Raw genomic sequence first — 22,157 nt, 5'->3', positions numbered from 1 at the left:
CGCTGAATCCTCCTCAAAATCCGCCCCCTCACAATAGAGGTCTATGTAGACCGCTAGCGTTTTTTTTCCCACTAGCGGTTTGTTCCCGCTAGCAGAAAAAAAGAAGCAAGCTGCCCTTTCTTCAGGTGGAGTCCGCCTCATGGCAACACCCTCCGGACTAGGCCCATTCATTTGGTCCTATTCTGACGTGGCTTCCCGCATCAAAATCGGGACCAAAATATGCGTTCCCGTACCCCGTGTGAATGGGGCTTTACAGAGAAAAATCACAGTGTAAAGTTTTAAGAAAAGATGCTAAAACTATCATGTCCAGATCCTGTTCAGATTTGCAGTGGATTAGTCACTGTGGACTTGTTGACGGGTAATCTGCTGCAGTATACAGTAGCAGCAAAGTGCAAGATGTCAATCTATACTGCAGGTCTACATGGCAGCTATCACCCATTACAGTGCTTAGGTTGAATAGAGGGGGGTACCCTCAGCCAAATGCACCACAAAAAAATCCCAAACAATTTTGTGTGACTCTTCACTTTATGGAATTCAGGACAATCTGCAGCTCCCATGTGGACGTACCCTTAAATGGGTTTTCCAGCTTTATTAAGTATGCATATTTCCTATATACTTTGTGTTTCTGCGGTAAGATTTGTCACAGCTGAGAGTTTGTTACACTTGCATACAGTCTAGGCATGGTATGAATTCCAGGCTGGTACATATTACGTTAATACTGTATATTATGGTCTACATTTAACGCAGCATAGACCCATCGAGGGTACTGTCACTTCCTTCAGCCCCCCCATGATGCAATAGACGGCTGCCGATACGTTCCAGCAACTGAAGGCCTAACAATGATCTCCAGATCTGTAATCTACGGAAGCTTATTAGACCCCTGCCTGCATTAGTCCTAGTGGTCAGGTGACTGATCATATGATCGCCAGGATCCTGGCACACAGAGGCGGCTGCTGGGTATAACTATCCTTCCAAATTGCAGGGATGAAATTGTGCATTGTAGGAAAAAGCCAGGACCTGGCCATATGATGATTTGTTCCCAGATGGCGGTGTAATTTCTAGTAAGGAGTTTATAATTACTAAATGGAGTCATGTTTTTATCAATTATGGCTGGCCTGCCTTGTAATTACCATCTAGTTGATGTATAACAGCCTGTTGTCATCTAAGGTCGGCTTTGTTTTTTCTGCACCTCCCTTCTGAAGTTTCTACATATTTCAGAACAGGTTTTTGGCGCCTTTACTTAATGAATATATAGACTAGAATTCTTGGCTGCACAATGTGCTTGGGCTCTTACCCGCCTAAATATTTTAGGTAACTTCAGAACTCAATTTATGAACAAGTCTTGAAGGGCAGGAGTGGTCCTAGTAGTTCATGTCAGGTCGCTGACATATCTTGTAATATTACCTTGGTCACACTGGAGTGGAGCAGACTATGCCCCATATTTACATCGGCTGCCATCTTTTGATCCAGGGAGGAATGGGTCAAAGATGATCAGGGAATATCCTGGTCCTAGAGAAACATCAGCTCAGCTCCATCTTCATTCATCTCCTTACAGATGTGGGATGTATGTGGCAAGACTAATGTCCTAGGCACTCAGTGCAATAATAATACTTCCATAATACTCTTCCTGAGCGAAGACTGTTAAGTGTATATTGTATAGCTTCCCATAGACTCTGCATAGTATATGAAATTGCATTTCATGGAGCATTATGTTTCTTATCCACTCTATTTCCAAGTTTGTTCTTTTTATGGGCTATTAAAGGATGCAAAGTACTGGAGTCGGTGTGTTAGGATAACAGATGCAGATCTGAGACAAAAGTGAGAAGCAGTACTAGATACACTGATCAAAATGGCGCCGTGTGTCTAACACCCCCCAGGTCGCACCAACACCAACCCCACATTGGTGTTCACCAGAGCCCCAGGTGGTGGGGATAGACTTGGCTGCACTGCTGGGCAGAGTGGTATGAGTCAGGAATCACCAAACACACAGCGCACCACAAATCACAGTAAACCAGACACTGAGATCTCTTACCAGCAGATGTTTCGGGTTACAGTGTGGGTGCAAGGATCCAGAAGGCTGTGGCAGGTGGTCAGAAGGTGGCAGCAAAGAATCAAATCGTACTCTTACGGTCCAGGTCAGCAACAAGAGGGCAACGCAGTACAGTGGGAAATAAAAAGGGAACGTCAGGCAAGCCGAGTCAGTAACAGGAGCGGAGGAGCAGTACAAAACCAGGTTCAGGAAGCAGAGGCCTAAAGACAAGCCGGGGTCATGAACAGGAGCAAGCACAGGACACAAATCAGGAGGCCAGGGGTGAACCTGCCCCTTTCGCCGCCCGAGGCCAACGACAGAAAGCCGCCCCCCCTTCCCCCTGGGAGGAGGGGGCGGAGGGGGCAGCGCTAAGTGAAGGGGCGGGGCTTAGCGGCGTTCGCAGGCAGAGAGCAGGCACGGAGAGGACCTGCTTTCTGTCTGAGCGTGAGGGGAGGCTGCTGGAGCAGCGCTGCTCCAGTGGCCTCCCCAATCCACCGCTCGGTGCTAAGCCAGTCCAGGACAGCTTGTCCTGGACTGGCTTAGGTAAGCAAAAATGCCGCCCTCCCTGGAGCCCTGGCATAGCGCCGCCTGAAGCAGTGGCTTCAGGTCGCCTCATGGGAGGTGCGGCGCTGCAGGAGGCAGAGTCAGAGGTCAAGGGAAGAAGGTCAGAAATACAGGTAATCAAATACAGGAGAAAAGCTTACTATCAAGAACTCAGAGGAAACACTGAATAGCCAGAGTCCTCCTTAAATAGGTTCCGGCCCGCCGCTAGGCCGAAAACCGGAAGTCCCCTGTCCGGCTCAGGAGAAGACCGGCAACCCCCACAGAACGCTGCAGAGGTCCCAGCCTGCCTCCTAAGACCTGGAAGCGGAGGACTCAGGAGCGCAGGAAGGATGTGCCCTTTCTCTGTATTGGTGGGGGTCTCAAAACTTTTAAGGGGGACCTTTCATCACTTCCACCTTGTCAGGAGCAGCGCTGCAGAGGCTCCGGCCCTGCTCCTGACATGGTGGAGGCGATGAAAGGTCCCCAAGTTTTGAGACCCCCACCAATACAGAGAAAGGGCACCCCTGGTAGAAATAAAGGCATCCTTGCTCCCATTTACTACAATAGGACCACTGCACATGGCCAAAGTACAGCACACAGCTGTACCCTATCATAGAGAATTAATATTTTTCATGGCATGACCTCTTTAAAGTCTGTACTGTGAATAAAGGAGATAGTCTAGTGTTGAGAAACCATCTTCCTATACCTTATAATGGAATGAGTTAATGGGGAAGAAGGGGGATCCTCTGTTCAGGCCATAATAGAGACATCAATCTCTGGAGGACCTGCCCTGTCCTACATTTCACAGACACCACATTTGCCCAATGATGTAGGCATTGTGAGATGCCTTATTTCTATTCAGTCTTCACTGTAGTTGCGGCATTCTATTCATAAATTAGGAACATCTCCCCATAGGCCCCACACAAATAGAAGAATGAACTATATTGTCTTGTATTGTGGGGAAGACCTAGAGAAATGAACCCCTGGGATTATTATGTTTTTAGTCAAATATATTATTATTGCATGTAGGCTGTAGGGCTATTCAGGTTTCCTATATCTATTCACATATAGTCCCATTATCTGTAGGGTCACGCTGATAACAATCACTATTGCTGCAGGCATCCCCTACACCTGCTTTGTCTGAAAAGTAACTGGATAACTGGAGCCGCTCTTTGGTGTCCTTACGTCCTCTCTTTTATCAGACAAAAACTTTTCTTTTTGTAGAATTTTTTTAACAAAAGTTCCCCTCCCCTACTAAGATGGGAAGCAGGGCTTTCTGGTGAATGGTAGAGGGACAGCTGTCTGGCTGGCAGGGGAGCAGCTGCTGCAGAATACTTAAGAACAATAGGCTTAGAAGACAGCCTAACATCTGCTGCCTGTTAATCATGGGGGGCTGCTGTTTTGCAAACTATCCCCCTCCTCTAAAGGATTAAGTTGCCTGCAATACCACAGCAGAAAGCCTTGTGATCTCCTGCTCTTAGAATCTCTTGTGTCATTTCACTCAGACATATTTTGGGATTCTCCGAAAAGTTGCAATTTTTGGTGCATGCTAGGGTTTCTGTGCAAAATAATAGGTATTTTTGCCTTTTGAGTCCTACTGGTCACATTTGTAAAAAAAAATGGACTGGGATCAAGGTAAGCTGGGGTAGGGACACCACTGCCAACAGATTAAGGGCGGGTTCACATCTGCGTTCGGTAGTCCGTTTGGTGAGTCTGCTTGGTGATCCCCCCAACCGGAAACCTCTACGCATTAAAAAGCGGTTACCTAAGAAACCACACGGATGCCTTCGACTATAATGGGGTCCGTGTGGTTTCCGCTCGCTGTCTACACGAATCATGCGAAGAGTAAAGTACTGAAAACTATGCCATCTAACGCTAGGTTCACACCTGCGTTCGGGTCTCCGTTCTGTGGTTTCCGTCTTCTGCATGCAAGAAACCACAGAGTGGGTCCGGCCGTGAGAGGCAGTGAGCGTTTTATGCTCTCCGCCGCAAAACCGTTTTTTTAAATCCGGACACAGAGTACTGCATGTCCGACTCTGTGTCTGGATTAAAAAAACCGGTTTCACGGAGCAGAGCATAAAACACTCACGGCCGGACATCTTTCAAACCCATTCAAATGAATGGGTGAGAGAGTCCTGCAGGTTTCCGTCTCCTGCCTCTGTTTTGTGCAGGAAACGGAAACCTGCAGAACGGAGACCGGGCGCAGATGTGAACGAGCCCTAATTCACCCTGGTTCATGGTACGTCTAGAGATGCACCGGAATTATTATAAGCCAGGAGCTTCCTCATAATTCTGACGCATTTCACACCAGCGCACAAATGGTTCACATGAAGCATTGGTCTTAATAAATGCCCCCTTTGTGATTAACTTTTTCCTTCTGACAAGTAGGGATTGTCCAAAACCCTATGTTTTATTCATATGGCATATGGATGTCATGGAGGGGATCTGCCTTCTTATGTAGCAGAACGGAGACCTCTAAGAAGTTGAGGATCTCGGTCTGGCAGACTCAGGCCTTCTGCGTATTACATACTTGGCTATTCATTTGAAAGGTCACGTGATACTACTTGTGACTGCGACAGCTCTTGTATTAAAGGTGTTGTGTGTTAGTTTGCAGAGTTGTCTGTGCAGATTAACCCCTTTCAACCTAAATGACTGCCAAAACAATACAGACTTGCAAAAACAATCAGCTAAAAGTTATATTGAATGGTAGAAAACTGAGAGACAAAGGATTTGTCCATAGTCACAAATGCCAAACAATGAAACAAAGAGACTTATTCACGACAGTGTTTTGTCATATGCATTCTTGTCCCTAAATACTTATATTGAAAACATATTCGGATCCACTGGTGGCTGCCATGAAATGAAATGCTATTGTAATATGTTCTTTATTTCTTGTGTTTAGTCGGTTTACAATGGATAACAATGGATGATATCACCCGCTGTTATAAAACATGGGAACCATAAAACAAAAAAAGAGGATTCAGAATATGGAAATATGCACTGATGTGAATATGGACTGAGAAATGGATGAGAAGTGAGCAGAGAGCAATGTATAATGTACATAAATATATAGGTTTGTCACACATAAATATACGCTGACGCCCACTGTCAACCTAGGTTTAGAGTCGCTGTGTGTTTGTCGCTGCATGCATTGTACTTTAGGTAATTGATAGGTTGTCTTTGGCAAGAAAACAGATAAAGAAGGGCGGTACAGTATTTGGGAAAAGAGAACAAATGTTAAAGCCTATAAGCTGCTGGGGGATGGGATCCATCTGTTGAAGATTTGGCTACTCGGACTGACCACCCCCCAGTGCCACCTCCCGTTCTACATTCTGCTACTTCAACATTGTGTTTGACCAACAGATTGTATTAGTTTAGTAAACACAGTACATAGTACGCAAGTAAAAGATGGTGCTGTGACTAGTATTTGACCAGCTGTGGCAAGAATCATGGCTACATAGTATGTGCTTTACATTTGGTTTGCACACCGCATATCACTCTTAGGGTGCATTCACACTACGCTTCCTGAAGCTTATTCTGAACGTAAAACATGTTCAGAATAAGCGGCGTATACAGCAGCTCCATTCATTTCTATGGGAGCCGGCATACGAGCGCTCCCCATAGAAATGAATGGGCTGCTTCTTTCACTGCGAGCAGTCCCATTGAAGTGAATGGGAAGTGCTGGCGTGTACGCTCCGGCATGAGCAGAGCTTGCCGTATACGCCGGCACTTCCCATTCACTTCAATGGGACTGCTCGCAGTGAAAGAAGCAGCCCATTCATTTCTATGGGGAGCGCTCGTATGCCGGCTCCCATAGAGATGAATGGAGCTGCTTTATACACCGCTTATTCTGAACGTGTTTTACGTTCAGAATAAGCTTCAGGAAGCGTAGTGTGAATGCACCCTTACTGTAGAAGGCTTATTAATACTAGGATAGATGGTTAGTAGAAGAGTAGTACTGCCATTATTAGACTTAATGGGGGGCATTGACCTCCATATCTAGTTCACAGTGTGCAGTTCACCATCTGCATGCCCTGAGTTGCATATGATAGTCTCAAATCAAAGTACTTTGGAGTAAAATGTGTCTAATTTATTTAGTCTTGTGAGAAGGTAACGGGCAGAGTGCTGAAGTCACGGTATATCTTCCACAGATTTCTGACATGCGTGTGGTCCAGTGCGGGTCTTGTGTAGGCCTCAGCCCCAGGTATAGGTCCTGGGCCCGTTACTGGGCCATAAAAGGCTGCAGAGCCTGCACTTCAGGGCAGACCCTGGGTGTGAGAGGAGGTGCCTGGGTCTGTCCTGGAGAGCTGAGTTTGGGTGAGACCAAACTGGGACTTGTGTTTATTTGATCGTGTGGCCGGAAGTAAGCTATGACTAAGAGAGGACTCCTCTCGAAACGCGTCAGATAAAATACCAGTTATACTACCTAGCGTTATACCATCTTTGCTATATTATTTTGTGTCTATGATCGAACTTGCATTGTTTACTTTTTTGTGAAAATAAAAGAAGAATTTTAAAGAAAAAGGATTCGCTGGACTCCAACCTTTATTGTATACCACATGTAGAGTTAGCCTTAATCTGTATTAGTTAGAGTTCGGACGAGCAGGATTATGTTGTCCCTTTTGCTTGAAGTTAAGGCTGTATTTTATTTTGCTTATTTTTGTACTTGACGTGAAAGTTAATTTATTTTGCCATTTTTCTAAATAAACCCCTTTGCACCATTGTGTCCCTGTGTCTGGTTGGGTCCGCACCATTGCTGCCACCGAGCTACCTTCCCCAAATCCCTCTGCTTAGCCTTGGCTGCTTTTCAAAAGTGGTGAGGGTTCTACATTTTATTACAAAATTTGCGACTTTTATATGCCAAACAACTGGTATAAATTGGTAGGCAGCACAGTGGCTCAGTCCTGAGTTTGAATCGACCAAGCACAACATTTGCATACAGTTTTTATGTTCTCCCCGTGTTTATTTGAGTTTCCTCCAGGTGTCAAAAGTATACTAATAGGTGAATTGGCTTCCTGTAAAACATCTGACCCCTGTGGGTGTTGTGGATGAGCACCTGTACGGCAGCCACTAACTCCCCCACTCCATAATGCATGAGTCCCTTGGTGAAAAAAAAGTGCATTACAAATGTTTGTCATTGTCATAAATTGTGTGATATATTTTTTACCAATGTCTCCATAAACAGTGCTTCATATTTATGCACCAGTTTATCTGTAAACTGAGCTGAAAATTTTTCTGCAAATAATGCAGACACTTTTTTTTTGCAAAAAAAAAAAAAAAAAACAGGTATAGATTTCATTATTGCACTTTAAAACAAAATTTACTAGGTGGTCGGGCTGTATAATCAACATCACTTCACACAGAGAACTAAATGATCCTGAAGTCTTCTTTTCTTTTAGTTTCTATGACTCCTAATATCTTTTCTATCTGCTATGATCTTGTATGTGTTCTTTCTTGCAATATACTGCGGTACTATCCATGATGCTGTAACACACTGAATTTCGCTATGGTGGGACTATTAAAGGATTATCTTATCTTCTATACCTGTTTTTCCTCCTGCTCCACCCTGTTCATGCTAACTCTAGCAGGCATTCCGAAAACTTGCTTATCTGTCACCCTGCTCTACTTCTTTTGAGCCCTGATGCATATCATACCACACCGATACACACTCAGGTCTCAAAAGATACTTGTGTGGTTGGTTGTACTTGGTGATATACATCACTGACACATGACCGGTGAAGAACCAGCTTCGTACAATGTCTTCATGCTTTTCTCCATGGAATCACTTCTCAACATCATATCCGGTTTCTCATGTAATATCTTATAGCGGTCTCAGAAGGATATTGTCTGGACATCCAGAAATAGAAAAGAGGATTGTCCTGTCCTACTACCATTGTTTAGATTGATCATTGAAATGATTTCTGTTTTTCCTTATGAACGTATAACATTTATTCTAACAAATATTTTAACCCCTTCTGTTTAACTCTGTTTTCCAAAGGTCATAAGTTGTTTTGTTTTGTTTTTTTCTCCATTCACATAGCCATTTGAGGGCTTTTTTTTGTGGGACAAGTTGTATTTTCTAAAGGCATCATTTAATGTTCTTTATGTTTTGAGGAAGCTGGAAAAAAATAATGAGATGAAAGAGAAAAAATGCAGGTTCCTCAACCACCATAGTAGCTATAGGGTTCCTGTGGTTTTGATGAATGGGGGCAGGGACGTTTGGTTGTCAAATAGATTCCCTACCTCAAAATTGAGATGCCAAGACCTCTAAGTTGTTGTAGTCATGGTTGCTAGTAGCAGCTATGGCGCCACCGAACATACATGGTGGATGCCTGGAATCTGTTAATAGATAATAATAATACATATTTGACGTGTTGTCTTCTGTATTTGAATCACATTTGGATATCATTCCATTTAGCTGTTTCATAGTTTTATCCTATTTGCCATGAAATAATTAGTTTATATTTTATAGATTATATAATATCTTTAAATATTATATTTTTACCTTCTTATATATTCTGCTAAGGAATTTGTGTAATATTTAATACAAGTCTTCCCTCAGCCCTTCATGGCATACATAAGAACTCAATGGAGTTACAGTCTAAGCTCTAGAAGTCAGGGTGGTGGATATTCATGAATATTGATGTATGATAGCGCGGCCTCCGGTTGGCTTCTGACTATATAATGTAAAGTGCAGATATACCTTTTGGTGGGGAGTTTACAGCTACACAGTGAACAAGTATGTTGAGTGGCATCCCAGTATTACTGTCGTAAAATAATAGTTTGATAGGATTATTATTAGGATTACCAATGCAACTTCACCAGATTTCTGGCATAATTGCATTGTGATGAATGACACATGGAATGAATGCCCTATGTCTTAAGTTTCCTGCCACTTCTTAAAACACCTGAAATTTCTGTATGTCTTAAAAAAGGGAAGCATGGCTGTCATGTGGTTTGATAGCTGAAAGGACTGTACCATCCTAGGCACTGCATGGCCGTGTACCGGAATACATCAATGTGCCGCAATAATCTAATATGCCTAAATGTTCCTTGAAACATAAGTGTGTGTAAACTCTACAAACACACTTTTTCATTCCTGTATTGCATCATGAACAAATGGCTAGTGGTCCGGCCTGGATTATAGACCTCCAAGTACTAGGGTCCTCAAGCTCCTTGTACAGTCTGTGGTGGCATGGTATCATGGTATACTAGGATTATTCGGCATTATCTACCTACGTGCTGTGATAATATTAAAGGGGTATTCCCATGACGCTTGTTCACTAACCTGCAGGCTGTTGTGCTCTCTTCACTTCCTGCTTTTCTCGGCACATAGGTGGGTGGGGTTTCACTTGCACGGGATTGGTTGTAAATGAATTACCACAGTGTGAAGTTGATGTAGCAGAGCTGGATTTGAGTCAGCTTGCATTACATACAGAGGTAACGGACTCCCTATCTCAGCCCTCATTCAATTAAACCGACTGATAAGAGCTCAGAAATCCCGGAGCTCTGCTACTTAAAACACACAAACAGCTCAGAGCTGCTCCCAGCCCCTCCCTCCCCCCCTGAGAGCAGGCAGCTACATCACTTGACAAATGAGCAGATAATCCCAAGGGCCATAGAAATGGAGTGTCAACAATGAAGTGAATAAATTAAGATGGTGGACAAACAAAGCAATGCATTTAGGTAAAGTCTTAAATCCCATAAACTAGCAGTAAAGTTAGGATCCTTGTGATGGGACAACCCCTTTAAGGTCTACCATGGTAATAGTTGTGCATCACTTTACTTTACAAGTAGAGGCTTGGGGTGTATTTACACATGGAAATCCACCAATTTGTACCTAGAAACTGTTGAACAAGTCTTGCACTCACCAATCTCACCCCTTCCCTGCCCAGGAGCATGCTCTTCATTTGGCCCTGTTGGTAGCAGATACGGCTGATAGCTGTGCAATATATAACTATAGGGTGGGAAGAAATACAGTGGATTGAGACTCAGTATAAGGCTACATTAACACAATAGAGCCCTACAAAAGTACTTTTTCATGTCCGAGTGCACACCCGAGAGTAATCAAATTTCACAGATCTCTCATAGATATGAGTCTATTGAGGAATCTGTGTACTCAACCCGAGAAACGCCAGGCTCTACCTTTTCTCAGATCTTTCACATGGAAGATTAACACAATGTCTATGGAACCGCGTCCTGGTCAGCATTACAACAGCTAGCACTTGGCTGATGAACCCTATTGTGTGAACAAGCCCTTACATGAGCATTTACATGGTATAAATTAGGTATTCTTGTACGTCACATCAAATCTGATGTGTTTCTGAGGTCCTGGCAAACCTATATAAAGTATTATATTAGAATAGTACAAAGAGTGAAATATGGCCATTGTAATAAAATATCTTCGTCTATATTTCAGAAACAAGAAGATAAACTGGGATATAGCGAAGAATCCTACAGCTACAGCTACCTTCACAGTGACCATGGGAAGGCCGGAGTGGATGAGGAGGTAACTCCACACAGTGAAGAAGGTGACCCTAGCAATACAGGCACAAGTGACAGCAATGACTTAAGAGCAGAGGTAAGTCCAATTTATGGGGGAGACTTACTAAGCTAAATGTGCCAGAGTTCTAGTTTAAAGGGGTTGTCCAGGATATAGGTCTGTACAGGTCTATCCTTGGGATAGGCCATACCTGAGAAGGAGGACAGACAACCCTTGCACCACTCAGCTGTATGGGACTGATACTATACATAACATGGGGCAGGAAGCAGATGGCACTACACCTTATATAATGGCCAGGACCTGGTACTGCAGTTCAACTCCCATTGACTTCAATGGGACCCCAGCTACAATACTGCTGTCCTGACATTATTCATGGATTTGAGCTATCTGTTTCTGGCTCTATATTACATATAATGTGCCGGAAGCATCCCCACACTGATCAGATATTTATGGTCTATCCGAATGATAGGTACCAAAAAAACAAACCTCATACCAATCCCAGGAAAAAGCCACCCATAATCAATAGTGAGAATTAAAGATCATATAGAGGTACTTGTAGTCATGACTTTAAATTATGTGGTCCAGAGCACCGACTAAGAGTCCAAAAAGTATTTCAACGCATTTCACCTCCTACAAAGCAGGCATCCTCAGGAGGTATATCACTCATACACATAGTGCAGCTCTACTGCAGGTGAAACTGAGACCTGGAGCGCATGTCCGCCATGATGGCGTCTATGGAGCCGATCTGCGCTTGCACCGACATCACAGATGTGCTGGTTTACCCTAAAGATAGGCCATAAAAACCTAGATACTGGACAACAGTCTCTTTAATTTGCACCACATTTATTATGTGGGGGTTTTTATTTACATTTTAGGTTTTCAGTGAACAAACGGTAATGGGGCAATGGATGTGCCAAGATATAGTAAAAGTTGCCATAATAAGTTAACCAATAGAGCGGTGTAAAGTGTCTAAAGCTTCACTAGATTCATCATTCAACATGAGCCACTTTGATGACCGCTCATTCACATGTGCGTTGGTATTCCGTCCGGGCGGGTCCGCATGGGAATACCAAATGCAATTGCAAGCACTGTGCAGTAAAAGCACATGGACCCCATAGACTATAATGGGTTCCGTGTGCTTGCCGCGCGCTGCCCGCACGAATCATGCGGACAGGAAAATAGATTGTGAACTACTTTCCTGCCCGCATGTTCTGTGCGAAGATCTGGCGGCAAGCACACAGACCCCATTATAGTCTTTGGGGACCCATGTGCTTTTACTGCATACTGCTTGCAATTGCATTTAGTATTCCATTCGGGGGAGTTCCCATGCGGATCCCCCGGACGGAATACCAACGCAGATGTGAACTAACTCTAAACGTTTTGACTCTAAACGTTTTTTGACTTTACTACAGTCCTATGAAAAAGTTTGGGCACCCCTATTAATCTTAATCATTTTTTGTTCTAAATATTTTGGTGTTTGCAACAGCCATTTCAGTTTGATATATCTAATAACTGATGGACACAGTAATATTTCAGGATTGAAATGAGGTTTATTGTACTAACAGAAAATGTGCAATATGCATTAAACCAAAATTTGACCGGTGAAAAAGTATGGGCACCCTTATCATTTTATTGATTTGAATTCCCCTAACTACTTTTTACTGACTTACTGAAGCACAAAATTGGTTTTGTAACCTCAGTGAGCTTTGACCTTCATAGCCAGATGTATCCAATCATAAGAAAAGGTATTTAAGGTGGCCAATTGCAAGTTGATCTCCTATTTGAATCTCCTCTGAAGAGTGGCATCATGGGCTACTCCAAACAACTCTCAAATGATCTGAAAACAAAGATTGTTCAACATAGTTGTTCAGGGGAAGGATACAAAAAGTTGTCTCAGAGATTTAACCTGTCAGTTTCCACTGTGAGGAACATAGTAAGGAAATGGAAGACCACAGGGACAGTTCTTGTTAAGCCCAGAAGTGGCAGGCCAAGAAAAATATCAGAAAGGCAGAGAAGAAGAATGGTGAGAACAGTCAAGGACAATCCACAGACCACCTCCAAAGAGCTGCAGCATCATCTTGCTGCAGATGGTGTCACTGTGCATCGGTCAACTATACAGCGCACTTTGCACAAATAGAAGCTGTATGGGAGAGTGATGAGAAAGAAGCCGTTTCTGCACGTACGCCACAAATAGAGTTGCCTGAGGTATGAAAAAGCACATTTGGACAAGGCAGCTTCATTTTGGAAACAAAAATTGAGTTGTTTGGTTATAAAAAAAGGCGTTATGCATGGCGTCCAAAAAGAAACAGCATTCCAAGAAAAACACATGCTACCCACTGTAAAATTTGGTGGAGGTTCCATCATGCTTTGGGGCTGTGTGGCCAATGCCGGCATCGGGAATCTTGTTAAAGTTGAGAGTCGCATGGATTCCACTCAGTATCAGCAGATTCTTGAGAATAATGTTCAAGAATCAGTGACGAAGTTGAAGTTACGCCGGGGATGGATATTTCAGCAAGACAATGATCCAAAACACCGCTCCAAATCCTCAGGCATTCATGCAGAGGAACAATTACAATGTTCTGGAATGGCCATCCCAGTCCCCAGACCTGAATATCATTGAACATCTGTGGGATGATTTGAAGCGGGCTGTCCATGCTCGGCGACCATCTAACTTAACTGAACTTGAATTGTTTGTCCAAAATACCTTTATCCAGGATCCAGGAACTGATTAAAAGCTACAGGAAGCGACTAGAGGCTGTTATCTTTGCAAAAGGAGGATCTACTAAATATTAATGTCACTTTTCTGTTGAGGTGCCCATACTTTTGCACCGGTCAAATTTTGGTTTAATGCATATTGCACATTTTCTGTTAGTACAATAAACCTCATTTCAATCCTGAAATATTACTGTGTCCATCAGTTATTAGATATATCAAACTGAAATGGCTGTTGCAAACACCAAAATATTTAGAACTAAAAATGATTAAGATTAATAGGGGTGCCCAAACTTTTTCATAGGACTGTATGTTAGGAGCATGAGCTTAGTGCATCCATATAGTCCCATTAACCTGTTGTATGTCTAAAGAGTATAACTTTACTAACACAACAATATAAGACTCACTTTTTTGTGGAATGAGAGCTGCTAAAATATGTTCCTGTAAGGGAAAAGGGTCTCCCACTTTTTCAAACGTAATGCGATTATATATCTCATGGATAGCTTTTCATTTGAATGGGTGCCATGTAATACAGTACATGTGAAATGTGCAGGTGCTAGCAGCGGCTTGTCCTGGTGATAGCAACCATTTGTCTATGATCGGCTTACCAATAGCCAGATCTGATTTCAGACTAAGGTCTGCAGGCAACATCAAAAGAGCACTACAGCACTTTTCCATTATACCTATATGGAAACCGCCGGCGTTTGTGTAGGTATTATTGATATGCTGCGCTTTCCAAAATCGCAACGTTTTCACTAGAATCCCATCCACTGTGCAGGGACTGTAAAACTCTGCAGCAAAAACCATTAACGCCACGTGGGGTCCCGACCTCAAAGGGTTTTGTCTTGATGGGCCAACACCCATAGGCTAAGGCTCCATGTCGTGGAAAAGATGCTTTTTTGGCTGCATTTTTTTTTTTTTGAGCAGAAGTGAGAAGTATAAGAGCTTCCTATAGATTTCCCTTTCTTTTTGTAGCCACTTGGTTTTGACTCAAAAAACTCCAGTAAAATCTGCAACGTGGGTCCTTAGCCTTAGAATAAAGTTCTCGCTTTGGACAATTAGGAATTGCATGCTTGGTGATAAGTCGTCAGGGGTGTAGCGACATGTAGACTGCCATAGAAGCGTATACTCTATGAATTGAGGCCACACCCCCATTTATAACAAGGTCGCTCTTTTCTATTTTGCAGATTGACCGTAACACAACGGAGCCCTCTCTATTCTTTGAAGAATTTATTCAGCTGCTGGCACAGACAGAAAATGCGCTTGAGGTAAATGGCTTTAGTAGCTGCTAATGGGCTTTGTGATAACCGAATTATTAGCCAGACGGTCGATGGCGTTTGCTTTTATATGTTTCTATGTAATGCATTTATTATGATGCTAAAAATGGATGTAGAGACGTTGTGAATCTATGGGGATGTCCTGATCCATGACCGAAATACATGGGTATAGATATATAGGTATTTTTTATATATGGGTATAAATTTGACATGAACAATAAAAACTGTATTCCCGGTGTATAAACAGCCATTGTAAAACTATATGGGGCAGGGAACCTTTACAAGCATCTGTCAGGCATGACTATTGTCCCAGTGCTGCAGTTACATGGAGACGTCACAGTAGGAGCAGATGCGTGGTGTCAGTAAATAGTAAGACTTCTATAGTCTACAGTTGCAGCAAGACTCTCTGCACTTATAAAGCTCTGGATTGACACCAACCTCTGTATAATGGAGTCACGGCAGTGCACCACCTATTCCAGTGATTGGGAACTGATCTGCAATATCTTGCTTAGCCAGTACATAGAGAACAGAGCTGTCTGCTTCCTTTTCCATTTTCTGTCTATCAGCTGATGAGGTCAGACCCCACCAATCTGATCCTATCCATCGATCGTTTTAGCCCGGAACACGACTATAACGTGTATGGTCAGCTTTATTTGTAAACCCTTCCGTATGTTTTCTGAGTGTGTCGTACCATTATTACAGCATAATAAAACAGTATGAAACATTGCAACTCATTGTTATACGTTCTTTGCAGGATACAAGTGAAAGTTCTTTTGAAAGTGCGCAACCTTCCTCCAGACCTGGAAACTCAGTAGGAGAACTGTGGCAAGATTTCCTTTCTCTGCCTGACTTAAATGTAAGATTATTTCTTATTTAAATCTAGCTATTGAATCAGTCTGAAACTAAAAGTTACTGGAAGCCTTCAAGGCAACCCTGGTCCTTGTGGCCTATTAGGATATATGGATGTCACATGTGTTCCTGACTGCTCAGCAGTGGATGTTGCACGCACAATATCTGGCCAGACATGTCGTCTTATGAATAGCAACTGATCAAGTCTGACCTCATGAGTCAACCCCTTTAAATCCTATCACGCAGTTAATTCTTGTTTTGGAAAAGGGGGGTACAGTGGTCCTCACAAGCTTACTACTTGCATGATCAAAGGCATTCTTCAGACTGGCAAATCGTGAAGCGTTATAGGAGATAATGCTAGGTTCACACTAGTGTTCGGCAGTCCATACTCAGCTTTCCGTCTTCTACATGCAGAAGACGGAAAGCTGTCAGACCGGGTCCGGCCGTGAGTGCCTGTGAGCATTTTATGCTCTCCGCTGCGAAACCGTTTTTTAAATCGGACAGAAATGAATGGGTATGAAAGAGTCCTGCAGGTTTCCGTCTCCTGCCTCTGTTTTATGCAGGAAACAGAAACCTGCAGAACGGAGACCGGGCGCAGATGTGAATGAGCCCTTACTTGCATTTCAATCTGGGTCCAACCTCTATGAGCATTCAGACCTTCGGCATTTAGGATATCGGCTATTTTTGTCTCCATTCTGAAAGGAATGGTGATCATTTCAAAGGGAGTGCCAGAGATAGACAAGTGCTGTACTTCAGCTATCTCCTGCACTCCCATTGAAATGGGGAAGAATGGGGTTACGCATGCAGTGTCTGACCTCCACATCATTCACAACGGCTCCATTCTCCCTCCCTCCTGATCGATGGGGGTCTGAGTGGTTAGACACCCACCAGTCTGTATGTTATCCTGTGGATAGAGGATAACATCCCCCGATGGAGAAACCCATTTAAAGTTGCATTTTCTGTTTCATGTAGTTAGGTGAATAGTGCAAAATACAACCAAAGTGTATGATAGCATTGATTTTTTTTTTTTTAATTACTCATTTTTCTTTCTTAGATTACGTTGGAAGACATTCAGTCCATTTCCAATACCAACAATGCCATCAGCACTTCAGTACCATTCAATGTCCATCTGACGGAGGCAATAGGCCAAGATTTGAGTCTACAGGAAGCCATGTTTGCATCAAGTCCTACCACCAGGTCCAGTGAGGACCAGAGACCAGAGAACTTACTGCAGTTAAACTCAAGTGCTATACCTGGAGATCCCTTAAGTGCCACAAATCTGACCAGTCTGTTTCCAACTACTGACAATAATTCCAGAAACTCAACTAATCAAGATCTTCTTTCTGGTCTTGATGAGAATGTATTTGATGAAATCAATTTAATGTCTCTAGCCCTAGAAGAAGGGTTTGACCCTCTGGAAGTCTCTCAGTTATTTGAAGAACCAGACTCCGATTCTGGACTTTCCTTAAATTCAAGCCATAGTCCAACTTCCGCAAGCATATCTGACACGTCATCTATAACCTTTGGGGAGGAAGAAGGTGCGGCTGGCTACAGCAGTGACTCCGAGTCCACCTCCTATGATGGTTTAGAAGGAGCAGTAGGTGGAAGTGGTTCAGAAATCAATAAATTTTGTCAAATGGATGATGCAAATTATTACACTGAGATGTCTCTACACAATGTTCATCATAACCATACCTATAACCAGCTGCCTAACCAGGTGGAGCCTAGTCCAGAACATCACTATAGCTGGTCAGTGAAACCCAACAAAATAAGGAGCGCATGTGTCAATGCAATGGACAAAAACCTCAGTCGAGATGAGCGGAGAGCAAAGTCCTTACGAATTCCCTTCACAGTGGATGAAATTGTGAGTATGCCTGTAGAGATGTTTAATAGTATGTTGTCCAAGCATTACCTGACGGAGACCCAGGTGTCGGTCATCCGAGATATTCGTCGTCGGGGTAAGAACAAGGTGGCGGCTCAGAACTGTCGTAAGCGTAAGTTGGATGTCATTTTGAACTTGGAGGACGATGTAAATCAGCTTAAAGTGCAGAAGGAAAAACTATTGAAAGAACAAGCTCAGTGCAGTAAGTCTGTGAGCCACATGAAGCAGAAACTAAATGACCTGTACCGAGACGTATTCAACCGACTACGAGATGAGCAGGGCAGGCCTGTCAATCCAAGCCAGTATGCCTTGCACTGTAACAGCGATGGTAGCATCATGGTTGTCCCCAGGAGACTGTTCAAATCAGAGCAAAAAAAAGATACACAAAAGGACAAGAAGCAAAAATGAACATTGACTAAAGGAAAAAAAAAAATCTAGAATCAGCAGTGGCATGAACTAAAAATGCTGTAAATTGGGAGAGATTATAAAGCGGACCAGTCTTTGGAGATATCATTTGTTCAGGTGGCAGCTGGTCCTTACAAGAACACAAAATCACGTGAAGAAGCTGCTCTTACCCTCCGAACCTGGCACTAAACTTGTACAGACCTCCTGGGATGCCACACATGAATATCTGCATGGTCGTACAATATTACCCCTTATATGCAGCTATCTTTTCCTTCTAAGTATAGATTTAACTTACAATAAGACCACTGTAGAGAGAATTGATCATTCTTAAGTTAAAATGGGGCCAATTTTCTGGTAAAATTGGATTTTTTTTTTAAGATATATATAATATGGACCTTTGGCATATCGACGAAAGACCTTGCCACCAGAAAAGTTGTTAAAAAAACAAAGTGACCTTAGATTTAGTCTGTCGCACTGGAGCACATTGTTCATGTAACGTTCTGGCTTAACATTTTTATTATGTTATGGATGTTTTTATTTATACCTATGGTGTGTCTAAGGAGCTATAAATTATGATTTGTACTTTTTTACACTTTGGTTCTTGTTCTACTCTGTCTTTTTCAAGAGGTCCTGGTGGCTGATCCATGTTTTATTTGTCATGTGTTTTAAGACTATCATTTCTAGCAAGCTGGAGTTGCTTCTTTTCTATTATTTTATATGTGATTTCTCCAGTGTACACGTTGGCGGACAGAGTATTTTTTTGTACCATGAGAAAATGTGCTAAAGAAATTTTAATTTACGATATTGTTATTTTGCATTTATACTACAGGGATATACACACACATATTTGTGTTCTACAAATTCAGTTTGTAACACCCCTCCTCCCATTTTATTTTGTTTTCTAGGTTGTCCTACTACTTTTTAATCCCAAAAAATTTATATGCCAGAAGCCAACAGCTCTTGGCTTCTCGTAAGGTAAAAAGTGAAGGGTTGGCATCTTAGTCTATTGGATGGAGGGTTGCTCTATCAGCAATCCACGTGATAGGCGGTAAATATATGATCACTGGTGTGACCACTGATCCTCTGTTCTCGTGGCCCAGTGGTCAGACCACCACAATCCTATATTTATCCCCTACCTGTGATCAGGTGATACATGTATGTCATGGTCTGCACCCTCTGTGTGTGTTTTGCAGTGCTGGAAGTTCTTTTCTAGACTAGGTTAGTATTTTAAAAAGAGACATATATCACTGCAACATGTCAAATATACCCTAAACGTATAATATATATATATAGATCTATATTACAATGATGTTTACGTCATTTAAATGTGAAGTAGTCATTTCAACAAATGTATTGGTTATATACAAATACACAACGCCCAATGCGTCCATGCCTCAATCCAATAACATAGCCTTATACTGAAGTATAACATAACAAGCACAGGTATTATACAGGAGTTTAGGACTAGACTATGTTCTCATACCCCATCTAATACCCGGATCAGAAACCCCATATCTCTAAAGGCTACTCAAGATCCTCCAGAAAGCTAAGATCACATTGCTGTTGACTGTTCTAATCTGTTAAGATCACAACACCGGACAGTAAAGTTTCCCTGGTTGATGGATACAAACAATAGACTGTTTATATCTGACCCCATTGACTTCAATGATAATATAAAAGCAGACAGTCACTACTATATGTTTCTGGGGATTTTTAGGGAAAAAATTAAGGCAGCATTTGTTATCAGAACAACAGACAGCTGATGGTGTGAACTCAGCCAAAGTAATAAGGTGACTCAGTCACATTGTGACTTAAAGGGGTTTTCCATTTCATTTTTTTTTATTTATTATGGAATACTGCTGCCAGTATATCATATCAGTACTCATGACTCCCCAGCAGCGGCAGCTTTATCTGTATACAGGTCCCTGGCCTATTTGTGCAATGCGACCTCTCCAGCCAGTCACAGGCCTCAGTAGTAACCCCTTCACAAACAGCATGTCACAGAAGTCATGTGCCATTTATATAGAAATCACTACTGAGGCCTGTGAATGGCTGCAGTGGTCACCTTGTAGACACAGAACGACACTGGTGATGTCAGCCGGAGGGCCTGTATACAGATGAGCGGAGTTACCGTCTCACCAGGGAGAGCTAAGTACTGGCTTGTGATGTCTCCACTAGCAGCAACAGTAATATAAACGTAAAATGGACAAACCATATAATAAGTTCTGACATATATGTGCATGTCTGAAACCATCATGCAGCCTAAGCATAAGTGACATTATATCAAAGCCCACAAAAGTTTTTGAGAATATTACTTGTGTATTAGTGTACTAAAAAGACACCAATAGAGAGGAGCGAGTAGTATTTGATCGAATACCTCACCTGCATAGTTATTGGTGGAATCGGTTGAATACCATGTGGTAAACGCATTAATAATTCGATTCCCCTCCCACCTTCCCTGGTGCTTTTTTACACCAATAACTATGCAGGGGAGGTGTTCGATCAAATATACTCGCTCACCTCTAGACACCAACAGGGCGTATTCTCAGAATGACATTCAGCAGCCATTATTTTGCCTTTTTCTGTATTATTTTGAACTACATCCAAGCATATTAGCCAAAGTATGAACCTGGTTTGTGGACCTAAAAGTGCCCTTGTATTTCAGTATAGACCGATGCCGGTATGTCTATCATATGGCAGTCATCCATACATTAAATTCTCTAAAGGTCCAATCCTTTTGACCTGTCCACATTTGAGAACAATAACTAACCAGTGTAGGGGTATTAACCGCAATCGGAAGTCCCTATTACCACTGGCCATACACTTTAGGTAAAAACTGAGGGGGATCAGTGGACTATTTCATTGGTGTGGAGACTCCTAATTGTCCCCCAATCCTTTGTTTTCACAATAGGTCCCTATCTGAGGCCTCCTTTGGGTTACTGTCACATATATGGTGGCGTTGGCAGATTTGACAAGCATCTTATAGAGGATCTCCACTCTTTACACGCCTATTTTAGTAAATAACAGTATTCCCGATATTCCTATCATTACTAGTTGGGGGTGATCTTGTCCAGTCGGAGCTGACACTACCACATTGTGCAGAGACAGACAATGGAAATGGCAAGTTGTCAGGTTATTCATAAATCTGTATTAATAACAAAGGGACAAGATAACAGAATTATGAGAAGTTTCTCCAGAATTGTCATATTATATGTACAATATTACTAAAATAGACGAGTCGGCTTCTTTTTACATGAATGGCTGCCTTGAATCTCTTGAGTAACGTAAATGATGTTTCCCTTTCTAGTAGAAATAAAGCCACAATTACTGGCACAGTCTACACGTCTAGCTAGATGGGCACACGTACTATCTACACGGCAAGGTGGGAACCACTGTCATATTTAGTCTCTTAAGTGCCACAGATGCTGCTTGGATTTATTTTCTCATTAATTCCCCCAGACCACTGCAGATTGCTGGTTTTTGACGCCCAGTATTATTTTTGACCCATCACATCCATGTGACTGAATTAGGCTACGCTCACATCTGTGTCGGCTCCTCTAGCACAGACTCCAGTGGAAATCCCAGAGGAATATTACTGCAAGACTGGCTTTTTCATCCGCCCATGTCTGTACACAAATAATGGACATCTGACGAACCCCATTATAGTCAATAGAGGGTCCTCAGAATCCGTAGAGGTTTGTCATTCGATGGATGATTTTTCTGTTCTTCTGGTCCTCCAATGGAGATGTGAACATAGCATAAGAAATATAAATCACAATATATTACATATGGAGAGGATGACGTACAATTCCTATTAACACTGCTTACAGTATTGCTATATATAGTACAGCTATATACAGTACATTATATTTGATGCAGATGATACAACCGCCTGATGTATTCCAGGACACTACTTGTCTTTCATCTGGAGAAATACAATCATCAGTATCATGTAAA

The 22,157-nt window shown here is 42.5% G+C and overlaps 1 protein-coding gene across 1 annotated transcript in view; it reads left to right on the top strand.

The window, feature by feature from the left end:
* The window catches only part of NFE2L3 (NFE2 like bZIP transcription factor 3), a 35,488-nt gene extending 15,473 nt beyond the window's left edge, over nt 1–20,015 (top strand). Inside the window, exons 2-5 of the mRNA XM_075271430.1 lie at nt 10,992–11,153; nt 14,975–15,055; nt 15,819–15,920; nt 16,968–20,015. Coding sequence (XP_075127531.1) covers nt 10,992–11,153; nt 14,975–15,055; nt 15,819–15,920; nt 16,968–18,203 — 1,581 coding nt within the window. The 3' untranslated portion in view covers nt 18,204–20,015. The remainder of the gene's footprint in view (nt 1–10,991; nt 11,154–14,974; nt 15,056–15,818; nt 15,921–16,967) is intronic.
* The last annotated feature ends 2,142 nt before the right edge of the window (nt 20,016–22,157 follow it).

The sequence above is a fragment of the Leptodactylus fuscus genome, chromosome 4 (genome assembly GCF_031893055.1).
Source record: "Leptodactylus fuscus isolate aLepFus1 chromosome 4, aLepFus1.hap2, whole genome shotgun sequence".
NCBI lineage: Eukaryota > Metazoa > Chordata > Amphibia > Anura > Leptodactylidae > Leptodactylus > Leptodactylus fuscus.
The sequence above is the reverse complement of the archived record's forward strand: the minus strand, read 5'-3'. Positions and strand labels throughout refer to the sequence as shown.